Source organism: Typopeltis vanoorti, chromosome 5, assembly GCF_054136105.1.
Source record: "Typopeltis vanoorti isolate ZY-2024b chromosome 5, IOZ_Tvanoo_1.0, whole genome shotgun sequence".
Classification (NCBI taxonomy): Eukaryota; Metazoa; Arthropoda; class Arachnida; order Uropygi; family Thelyphonidae; genus Typopeltis; species Typopeltis vanoorti.
In genome coordinates, this window is record NC_143553.1 from 74812382 (window position 1) to 74825054 (window position 12673).

At 37.3% G+C, this 12673-nt stretch overlaps 1 protein-coding gene across 1 annotated transcript in view; it reads right to left on the bottom strand.

The window, feature by feature from the left end:
• The window catches only part of LOC150106543 (uncharacterized), a 68794-nt gene extending 56669 nt beyond the window's left edge, over nt 1-12125 (bottom strand). The window contains exon 1 of the mRNA XM_090393190.1: nt 11776-12125. Within this exon, the coding sequence (XP_090249316.1) occupies nt 11776-11806 (31 nt within the window). The 5' untranslated portion in view covers nt 11807-12125. The remainder of the gene's footprint in view (nt 1-11775) is intronic.
• Nucleotides 12126-12673: the final 548 nt, after the last annotated feature.

A 12673-nucleotide genomic window follows, 5' to 3' on the forward strand; every position in this document is an offset into this window, starting at 1 on the left:
GATTCTGAAGTTGAACTGGATTGGATGAGGCAAGAAATGAAATTAAGAGAATACAGGTTAAAACTATTAAAATAAATCATCATGGCATGAAAGAGTTAACGAAAGATGAGCGAGTGGCATTGTATGGCGACTCCATTATTAAAGGTGTGCTGGAGGATAGAATGCACAGGTATGTTTTCCAGGCGGTAAAATGGGTAGAGTGATTGAGGCATTGGATATGAGACGGGAGCGAGCAAAAGAGTTAATAGTATTAATTGGTACAAACGATTTGAGAGAGAACAAAGAGTATGTCAGAATGGATATCAGGAGGTTGCTTGGAAGGATAAAAGAGAATAGTGTGACAAGAAGGGTAGTCAGTGTGTTGCCTAGGTATGACTGTGGTGAAACGAGGCAGAGAGCAAGGATTATGAATGATATGCTGGCTGAAATGTGCGAGGAGATGGGAGTACAGTTTGTTAATGTGTAGAATGAGTTTGAGGGACGAAGTGAGCTTATGGGAACGATGGACTGCATTTAAGTGGTTATGGTATGAGTCACTTGGAGAGACTGCTGCTGGAAGGTAGAGAAGTGAATAGAGAGAATGAATCAGATCGAGAAGGGAGTGATGTGGAAGAGCAGGAGAGTAAAACAGGAGAGATTAAAGAAGTAGATATGAATGGGGAAGTGAGTGGTATGAGTATAGAAAATGAGAGAATGGGTGTGCAAGAGGAACAGGGAAACGGGGAGGCTCAGGGTGGACAGGGGTACACAGCATGAGAAAGGTGGATGCTCCAAGAGGAGGTGAGAGCATGTGTAGGCAGGAAAGGAATGGAATGACCAGGGATCAAGAGGAAACAGTTGGAATTGAAAAGGGTTAAAAATGAAGAAGAAGAAGAAAGGGAAATGGCCCCAGTCTAGCATGGAGAGATCCCCATCGAGTGAGTGGTATCAGTGGAACTAGCTGTAGATCTAGAAATGAGCTGTTGTGTTTGTATACCAATGCTAGAAGTATGAGAAACAAGGCAGATGAAATGGTTGCACTAATTGTGTTTGTTCACCCAAAGATTGTCGGAATAAGTGAGACATGGTTAGATGAGGATGACATCCTGACAAGAATAGAGATGGAAGGGTATGATATGTTTCGTGAGGATAGAAGGGGTAAAATGGGAGGGGGAGTGCTATTGATGATAGAGAAAGAGTTATGTCCATACAAAGTAGAGATGCAAGAGGGAAATAGGGAGAGTGGTTTTGAGGCAGTATGGTGTGAGATAGAGGTGAATAGAATCAAATACTTGGTGAGATGTTGTTATAGACCTGGTAATGTGGATGGTGGTGATAGTGAAATGTATAGTCAAATTAGCCAAGTAAATAAGAAAAGGGTGATCATTATGGGTGATTTTAATTATGGCAATATACACTGGAATGATGAGATAGCAACTGGAAGTAAAGAAAATGAGTTGCTTGAGTTTTTGAGGGATAACTACCTCAAACAGTATGTAACAGAGGGTACACGAGGATTAAGGGTCTTGGTTTTGGTCATCTCATCAGAGGATGTAATTATAAATGAGGTGTCAAATCATCCACCAATTGGCGAGAGTGACCATGAGGTGATTACCTGAGTGGTTGCCAGCAGTGCAAGGACCCCTGTGAGAAAAGGGCATATGTGGAAGTACAAGGGGGGTGATTATGAAGAGCTCAGGAGACAGCTTACGGGTGTAGCATGGAATGAGGAGTCAGCTGGAAAAGAGATCAATGCAGCTTGGGGGATTTTCAAAAACTATCTAGCAGATGCAATGTCTAAATGTATTCCAAGGGTGAGAAGGTTAAATAAGGTAGGTGTGAGATGGATGAATAAAGAGATTAAGCATGCGATACAGAGAAAAAGGGCATTGTGGCAGCAGCATAAGAGAAGTGGAAATAACCAATTTCATGAGGTCTACAAAGACCAGGCAAGGAGGGTGACTTGGTTGGTGAGAGTAGCTAAAGAGAGGTATGAACAGCATTAGCTAATGAAGCTAAAAAGAATCCTAGGGGGTTCTTTCGATATGTAGCCAGCAAAGAAAGAATGATTATGGAAGGATAACATTGATTGGAGAAAATGGTATGAAGACAGCTGTTGCAGAATGTGTGGTATAGATACTTAATGAGCAGTTCATAAAGATCTTTCAATCTTGTGAATGCGACTTCATGGAGAGATTGAGAGCAGTTGATGATGGGGAAGAGAGACTGACTGTAAGTGAGCAAGAGGTGTCTGGGGAGTTCAGTAAACTAGATGTAAATAAGGCTGTGGGACTTGATAATATATCACCTCGTATTCTGAAGAAAGTGCCAGGGAGCTGACACCTGCCTTGACATATTTTTTTAATACGAGTCTTGCAATTGGTCAAGTTCCTAAGGAGTGGAAAGAGGCCTAGATTGTGCCACTTCATAAAGGAGGTGATCGAACTCAAGCATCAAACTATAGGCCTATCTGTGTGTCAGGTGTTGTTGTTAAGTTGTCGGAGAAGCTTGTGAGAACTAGGATCCAGAGTTGGGTTGACAACAATGATATTATCTTTGATGGACAGCATGGATTTGCTAAAGGGAGGTCATGTTTTAGTAATCTACTTACTTAACGTGACAGCTTCCTTAGACAGAGGAGAAGGATACACAGTAATATACTTGGATTTCACAAAGGCTTTTGATAGAGTACCTCATGATAAGTTGACAGTCAAACTAGAGCAGATGGGGTTGGATATTAGATTAGTGAATTGGATTGGAGACTGGCTATCTGATAGGTATCAACAAGTTGTGTATGGGGGTGCAATATCCAGGAAAAGGAAAGCACTAGTGGAGTATCTCAGGGGTCTGTTTTAGGGCCATTACTATTCAACTTGTATATTAATGATATTGAAGATTTAGATGGAGATATTCAGTTGTTTGCAGATGATGCAAAGTTGGGACGAACCATAAAGAGTAGTGAAGATGTTGTGGCTTTGCAAGAAGACTTGAATAAATTGAGTGATTGGGCACGGAAATGGGGATGTGAGTTCAATGCTGCAAAATGTAAGGTTTTAAAATTTGGAAAACAAAGATGGGATGCAGAATTTATGCTTGGTGAGAATATATTGTTGGAGGTAGAGGAAATAAGAGATCTGGGGGGTGATAGTGGATAAGGATCTAAAATTTAGGGGACACATCGCCAAAATTGTAAAGACAACACAAAGGCTTCTGGGAATGATGCGGAGGACGCTGACATGTAGAAGTAGGGAGATTCTTGTTCCGTTGTATAAGGCTTTGATTAGGCCACACATGGACTATTGTGCCCAGATTTGGTTACCGGGTTTTTCAGAAGGATGAAGATATGTTGGAAAGGGTCCAAAGGAGACTGAGTAAGGTAGTTTCTGACCTCTGGAATGTCGAGTATGAGGACAGATTGAGAAGATGTAATTTGTAGAGTCTGGTGGACAGGAGAAAGAGGGGAGATAGAGACCTACAAGAGGTCATTCCTGGAAACTGTATAAAGAGGGCGTGAGTAAGGGAGTGAGAGGCAGGTTTTTTTCATGCAGAGTTGTGAATGATTGGAATGCCTTGCCTGAGAGTGTGGTGTCTGCAAGGAGTTTGAGTGTGTTTAAGACACGGTATGATGAGATTGTGTGTGAGAGAGAGAGAGAGAGAGAGAAAAAAGGACCTCCCAGATGAGTCTTTGACTCCATGAGGTCTTGGAGTAATAATAATAACTTCAAAAGTATAAGAAAATAGATAATGAAATAAAAGAAGAAATATGATGATGAACTTTGAACTTGATGATGAGGAACTAGTTGAATGCTATGAACACATTTTATAAGAAAAGACCAAACCGAAAACATGAAATCGTTATATTTTATCATCTCATGTCATCATCATCATCATGCGTATCAAGGATTTGGGCCTAGCATGACCTGTTCCGGCCTTAGAAGTCATCGTTGAATCGTTTAAGAGGACATCCTGGTTTTCTTTTTCCTAATGGCTTGAACTTTAAGGCTTGTTTTGGTAATCTTTCTGTTTTCATTCTTTGAACATGTTCCATCCATCTATTTCTATTCTATCATCTCATGTAAGAATATTTAAAGAAGTTTCAGTCATCAATCATATAAAACATAGGAAGTGATCACAGAATAGCTAGAGGGAAAATAATAATAGAAGAAAAAATTTACAGGATGAAACAGAATAAAATAAAATGTGTAAAGATAAATAATGATACATTAGTAGCCAATAAAAAATTATATCAAGAAGAAATTGAGAAAACACAAAAACAATCCACAAGAATGAAATGGAATAATAAAAATGAAAATAGAAATCTACAAATGGATAATATCCAGGAAATGTTTAATAAAGAAATACAGTAAAACTTACAGGAATAAGAAAATAATCAGGAAAGGAAAAAAAAAAAGATACAAGAAATGACAGATAATAAAAATATGAAAGTACTGTGAAACAATCTCTCAATAGGGAAGGGGGTGGAGGAGAGAATACTAGAAAATGAATGACATATCAAAGATAAAAAAAAACAAGCAGAAAGTGCTAGACAGTATATTTCAGAATTATGACACCACAAGCTTTGTTGAAAATACTATTATATGGAAACCAGAAGAAGAACAAAGTATTTCAGAAATACACAATTTCAAAAACAGAACAAGAAATGAAAGATATGAAAAATAATAAAATGCTAGGAGAAGATGGAATTACAATAGAAATGACAAAAGCAGCAATTAACAGAAGAATTTAAAAAATCCATTTAATAATAAATGCCTAAAAAATAAAGATACACAAACAGCTAGAACAAACTTGGTCAATTGGTAGAGCCTCTGCTACTAATGGCTCGTAAAAAGTTAAGCAAGTTTGAGCACGGTTAGTAGTTGGAAGGGAACAATCGTTCGATGGTGTTGGCACACTCTCCCTCGATGAGTCTTTGGATTCCCTGGATAAGCTTGTCACAAGTATATAAACTGTTTATACAAATAATAATAATAGAGGAGGCAAGGGATCTCAGGGTGATGATAGAAATTCAGAGAACATATTGCAAAGATGGTGAAGGTAATCCAGAGGACTGCTGTAATACTGAGAACGATGCTGATCTGCAGCTTTTTTTTTTTATGTTGTGCCCATACACAAGAGGTTGGTTGATCAACCTATAGTACATTAGTACCATGTATGGGTGGAGGGTTGGGAAAGGAGGAACTTGTTTCATTTGATTTAAATGACTGTAAATTGTGTTCCTTAGGAAACACAGCTGATGGGAGACTGTTCCACGGTGCAGCAATTACAGGGATGAAGGAGGAGGAAAAGAAACTTGTTCTGTTTGTTTCTAGGTGAAGGAATGTTAAGCAGCAGCAGCATGTGTTCCAACAAGTTTAGTACTGAGTGGAGGAATCATTGATGTTATTTCAGATGAGCATTTCCCATGGAAATATTTGTAAAATATACATACTGCAGAAACCAAACATCTGTGCAAAAGTGGGGAGAGAGGGTTTAATAAGTCTAATTGCTATCCTCTTTATTGTGATTTTTAAGGGAGCCAAGATCATATTTTTCTATGTGTATAGGTTTTATTGTTTTCTTTAATTTTATTGCTGCTTTAATTACCACAGGGTTGTGGTCTGATCCAATATTGGCCCCTGGTTGATAATTAATGTTTCCCAAATTCTGGAAAGTTTTATGCAACCGTATTTATTTAAATTTGGTTAATTTCTGAGTGCTGTGGCAGATTCTAAAAACAAACAGTCTTTCTTTTTTGAATTTACTATGGTTGAGCATGGTGGTTTTTCTCCAGGAGATCCTGCAGGTTGTATCCAAAACATGGTCTACAAGGCCAGATTGACCATAGTCATGATTGCAGATGTATGATTTGAAGAAGTAGAACAGAAATTATAAATCTGCAACCCTCCAAGGTCAATCTGGCCTTGGAGGCTGTTGAGAAAGCTAAGAAATGGAGGAAAGCAGTCTTGTAAAAAGGAATCATTGATGATAAAGCTGATACAAAAACTGAAGATAAAGATACTATGGATATCTGAAGTATCTTCATCTTCAGTGTTTAAAGATGTACTTTGAAAGATTGCTAGATGAAATAAAAAGTGACAAAACAGCAGTAGAAAATAAAGAAAAACATAATCAAAAAGTCCACATCAATACTTATTGAAAAGCCATCTGATGCCTAAAATGTAGAACAGCAGGCTGGAAGTGGATGTATCACCAGAAATGTTGAAATATGTAGATATAAAAATTCATGAATAGGAGGAATGGGGGATATGATTGAGACATATAAGATGCTAGATGAAATAAAAAGTGACAAAACAGCAGTAGAAAATAAAGAGAAACATAATCAAAAAAGTCCACATCAATACTTATTTGAAAAGCCATCTGATGCCTAAAATGTAGAACAGCAGGCTGGAGGTGGATGGATGTATCACCAGAAATGTTCAAATATGTAGATATAAAAAATCATGAATAGGAGGAAAGGAGGATATGATTGAGACATATAAGCTAGTCAGGGGTTGTTATCAGGTTGACATGGAACATATTTGTCATAGAATGAGAGGGGGGGGGGGAAAGAACAAGAGGCCACTGCTGGAAACTGTATAAAGAGGATGTGAGAAGAGGAGAGAGGAGAAGATTCTTTGTATGGAGAGTGGTTGGTGAGTGGAATGCACTGCTTGAGTGTGTTGTGAATGTAGACACATTGAATCATTTTAAAGCATGGTTGGATGAGCATTGTGTGCAATAATGTGTACCTTCCACGATAAGTCTCTGACTCCATGGAGGTCGGATGTTAATAATAAGAATAATAAAAACTTTACAGTGGCAACACCACATAATTCAGAATGCCTGGAGAAGAGCTTATATCCATTTATAAAAAGCAAAGGTGAATGTAAGAATTAACAGGAATTTTTCTAAGTGTTCCAAGTAAGAATTATGCAAGCATTTTTTAAGTGTTCCAAGTAAGAATTATGCAAGCATGCTTGAAAACAGGCTAAGGAAAATTGTGGAAGAGACTTGGGGAGAACATGGGTTCAGGCCAAACAGGAGTTGCCAGGATCTTTCGCTTTACACTTTTCACTTTACTTAAACAGTAAGGTAAAATGTTTTCATCTAAAATAGACTTTTATTCATCATCTATATGGATCACATTATAAAGGAACATCAAACCTTATATTAAAATTTGAGATATTAAAGTTAGCTCTTTACATTTTGCAGATGATATACTCCTAAATGAATCTCCAGTACAAGTCTTCAGGATTTTATAAGTAAACTGAATAAGTTCTGTAACAAAATTGGTGTAAGACACGAAATTTGTTACATATATAAGACAGGAAATTGAGGACAGATCCCGGCTGCAAAAGGAAATGTGGTGCAATAAAAATATTTGCACTACTCAGAGGCAGTGTAGCAGACGCACTCCATGAACACGCAAGGAAACTCTTGTTCTTGATAGGGATAGAGGAGCTACTCAGGACTAAGAAAATTCCTTGCATCCATTGTTTCCTCTGTTGAAAGTGGTTAGCTTATCCGCTCTCCAGCCAAAAGGCTGTGGGTTCAAATCCTGCAGTGGGCATGGATGTTTGTGATTGTCTGTGAAAATACTAGTGGTGGCAGTGGCCAGTAGATGGCATTGGTGTAACAATGATGGCAGTTGTAGTTTGTTGTAGTTGGTGGATTCAGTGGTGGAGTCAGAGAGTTGTAGAGTAGGTGCCCTCCCTCGATGAGTCTTTGGACTCCCTGGAGGTGTCCCATAATAATAATAATAAACTCGTGTGAAAATCAGCAACAAAAAGACAAAAAAAATGAAAATAGAAACATGGACAACTAACTGCATTCTCAATGGAGAATAAAATTTTTCAGCTATTTAAATACAATTTTTAGTGAAGATGGCAAATTAAATATGAAGATAGACAACTGAATACACAAAGCTCGTATGAGGAAATCAAGTGAATTATTATTATTATGCAACACGTCGAAGGACTAATCGCAGGAGGGCATCCTGCTACACACCTCACTGTCTCCCATCAGCAACAAAAAGATAAAAAAAAATGAAAATAGGAACACGGACAACTAACTGCATTCTCAATGGAGAATAGAATTTTTTAGCTATTTAAACACATTTTTTTTTTAGTGACATTGACTACCATCAACCACCCATCACCACTGAACACTGGCATTTTTTGTCTATAAATTGCGTGTGTTCTGATGGCAGATTTGTCTGTACAGAGGATGAAAAACTCAAGTTACCAGGATAAAAAACCCTGCTCAAAACACTAAATTAGCAGTATACAAAATAGTGTTCAACCCAATTTGCACTTTTCAATCTGATTAGAGTTGGGTTAAAAACAAAGGTTGATCAAAACCTAGAAACCAAAGATATGAGTTTTGAGAAACATTAAAAGAGAACAGATGACATCTTGGCAGAATCATTAAAAGGAGCTAATCTCAAGAAGTATGAGGACTGAAACAGTATGGGAGAGGAAAGACTGGAAAAGCAAATGTTTGATGTTAGGATGGGGGGGGGGGAAGACAAAGAAGATCGTGATCTAGGTGGAATGATGCATTCAGGAGTGTCTGAGAAAGGTTGAAATATATGATCCAATAAATACTGGCATCCTGACAAATAGATTATTCTGAAAGAAAACTGACGAAAGAAGATAACAATAATGGAAATGTAATCACATGTGATGCTATCACAGCATCCTGTACACCTCCTTGAGGATACACATCAGGCCTCTGATGATAATATGAGAAATTAGGATAACTGCAATGGACTGACAGGCAATTCTGTTATCTGATATCACAGGATTTAAAAGACAGGAGGATTATCAATGTTTGCAGAGCACCTTAAATATTTCAGATGTCCTACGAACACTGATCTGTTGTGAATTCTGTTCTATCCACAGTGTAAATTCCTAACAATTTTTATCCAACTTAAATATGTGAAAAAAAATAATAATAATATCGTAATCATCAGTTGAGCTAACAAGGATTTTGTAAATCCTTGTTAGCTCAAAGATTATCAGGACTTAAATCTATATAGAAGTGCATATGCAAATACCGAATTCTTCATTAAAGACCTATTTTCCATTACATGTTAAGTTTAATAATCACACACACATGGTTCTTGATAATATCACGAATTCGATGCTATTAATATCATCAATGTTTATTAACGTAACTAGTAATTTCTAGCTTGTATTATATCTGTATATATCCTATCTACCAATTTAGGAAGTTTAATTACTAAAATCTGTTGGTAATCTACCAGCTAAGGTATAAGAACTGTATCTCTTGGATGAGTTTCTGACTCCAGGAAATACTTGTATAATAATAATAATTATTATTATTATAAAAACCTCCACGGAGTCAAAGACTCATTGTGGGAAGTCCATTGTTATACACACAGTTTATCATACTGTGCCTTAAATATATTCACTGTCTCTGCACACACCACACTCTCGGGCAAAGCATTCCAATCACTCACCACTCTCCATGCAAAAAACCTGCTCCTCACTCCCTTGCTCACACCCTCCTTATACAGCTTCCAGGAATGACCTCTTGTTCTCCTGCTATCCTCACCCATTCTGTGCAAAACCTCCCTGACATTAATCTGGTAATAACCTCTTAACAGCTTATATGTCTCAATCATATCTCCCTTCCTCCTTCTATCCACCAATTTCTGCAAATTGCATTTTGTCTTCATACTCTACAATCCAGAGACCAGAAACCACCTTAGTCAATTGCCTCTGAACTTTTTCCAACATAATTTCATCTTTTTGAAAACCAGGTGACCAGATCTGTGCACAGTAATCCCTATGTGGCTTGATCAAAGCCTTATACAAAAGAAACATAATATCCTTACTTCTAGAAGTCAGTGCCCTCTGCATCATTCCTATTATCCACTGTGTTGTCCTTACAATTTTAGTAACATATCCCCGAATTTGTCCTTGTTTACAATCACTCCCAGATATCTCATTTCTTCTACCTCTTCCAAGATATTTGCACCGATTGTGTACTTTACATCCCATCTCTGCTTCCCAAATTTCAAAACCTTACACTTTGAAACATTGAATTGACATCCCCACTTATTTACCATTCAGCCAGCATATTCAAGTCCTCTTGCAAAGCTACAGCAACCACACTACTCCTGATAGCTCTCCCCAACTTTGCATCATCTGCAAACAATTGCACATCACCATTCAGACCTCTCCAGATATCATTTACATACAAATTAAACAGCAATGGACCCAAAACAGACCCTTGAGGTACACCACTAGTAACTTTCCTCTTCTGGGATATTGCTCCTCCATAGACAACTCGCTGATACCTATCAGACAGACAATCTCCAATCCAGCAAACCAATCTACTGTTTAGCCCTATCCGTTCCAATTTAATTACCAGCTTGTCATATGGCAATTTATCAAATGCTTTCGCAAAATCTAAATATACCACTGTATATGCAACACCCTTATCCAATGCATTTGTCACTTTATTATAAAAAGTAAGCAGGTTGCTAAAGCATGATCTTCCTTTAGTAAATCCATGCTGACTGCCAAAGAGTATTTTTCTGTTGGCAACCCAATTCTGAATCTTATTCCTAATTAACTTCTCTAATACCTTGACCACAACTCCAGATACACAGACTGGTCTATAATTCAAAGCCTTACTCTTATCGCATCCCTTATGAATTGGAACAATTTTACCCTCTTTCCACTCTTTTGGAACTTGACCCAGTGAGAGACTCATGTTGAAAAGATATACAAAAGCTGTTGTTAACTCTCTGGTACATTCCTTCAAGACACATGGTGAAATAGCATCAAATCCCACAGCCTTATTTACATCAGGTCTATGCAATTCCTCATATACCTCCTTTTCACTTACTAACAGTTCCTCCTCCTCCTTTGCCATTACTTTCAAGTTCTGCATGGTGCCACATTCACAAGAATGAAATACCTTTAGAAATTGCTCACTAAATATCTCAACTATATCCTCTGCAGCAGTTATCATTCCTCCGTTTTCACCAACCCATCCTACCATAATCGTTCTTTCTTCTACTGTCAACATATCGAAAAAACTCCTTAGGATTTTTTTTTTTTGGCTGCTTTAGCTAACTGCTGCTCATACTGCATTCTTGCTACCATCAAGCTAGTCACCTGCCTCGCCTGCTCTTTATACTTCTCATGCAACTGGTTGTTATAAATACTCATTTTGTGTTTCTTCCAGATTGCATATCTTATCTCTTGATTCATCCATTTTACACCCACTCTATTTACCCTCTTGACTCTTGGAATACACTCTGATATTGCCTCCACCAAATAGTTCTTGAGTATGGCCCAAGCAGCATTGATATCCTTTCCATCCAGTTCCTCTTTCCAATTTATTATCGCAAGCTGTTTCCGGGGCTTTTCGTAATTACCAGTCTAATAATTCCACATATATCCCTTTCTAACAGATGTCCTTGAATGGCTGGTCACCCTGCAGAAGTCTACAAAGTCCAGAGAAATATCGGCACAACACACATCTTTCTCTTCTGAACTTTTTTTTTTTTTTCTGCTTTCCTCTTAGCACAGACAATTACCGTCCTAAGATAAACTAATTACACCTTTGCTCTATCACAAAAAGTATAAATCTCTGTAATAAACGCACTTACAACCTTTATTGAGGACATTCGACTATTCAAATATCATACGTATTATGAATAGTTGGTCCAGGCAACGGTATTGTTAAGATTAATAAAAATATCAAAACACATGCGATATTTACATTTCCCGTATATATATATGCAAAAATACTCACTTGCACCTAAATCAACAGTTTCATTTGCCATTTTGACATTTTCATATACATATACAGCAAGAATAAAGTTACGTAATAGCGTATTTAAAAGAATTTAAGCTCGATGATTCCACGGGACACATTACAGTTTACAATAGTAAACACGCTTGTGTTCTTTTTTCCTGACTGTACTATAATATATATGTATACTAACTGAACATTACAAGCCTAACTTATAAATATTATATAAACATGTAGTGAGGATGCCATCTTTTGGTGAATATTTTAATGTGAAACTCTGCAAGATGTATTAACATGCCTCTAAACGGGATAAGTAATTCTGGTAGATTATGTATTATTAGTTTTTTTAAGTACCGTATACTAAACTGGCAAGAGTGATAAACGCAGTGGTCTCAGCAGAGTGGGACGGATGGAGTAATAATTCCAGCCTAAAAATATAAAAAAAAAAAAAATCAAAATCGAACAACAATAACAATAATAATAATAAATAAACAAAAATAGCATGATATTATTATTATTATTATTATTTTTATTATTTAGATAGTTATTATTATTTAGATATTTAGATATAAGTTAGATAGGGCTAAATGGCCTCGCCTACTCCCCGTATACGGGAATAAACAGGCGTTAGTTGATTTTTTTTTTATTATTATTTTCGGGCTACTCCAGGGAGTCCTTAGACTCATCGAGGGAGGCCCTAAACTTCATGTCCTCACAACTATACGACATTCTCACAGTATCTATCATACCTTGCCTTGAACGCGCTCACTGTCATAGCACCCACAACAGACTCTGCCAGCTTATTCCACTCATTTACCACTCTAAAAGTAAAGAACCCAGCTCTAACACCACTGCTAACCACACTCTTGCCCAGCTTCCATAGGTGTCCCCTAGTTCT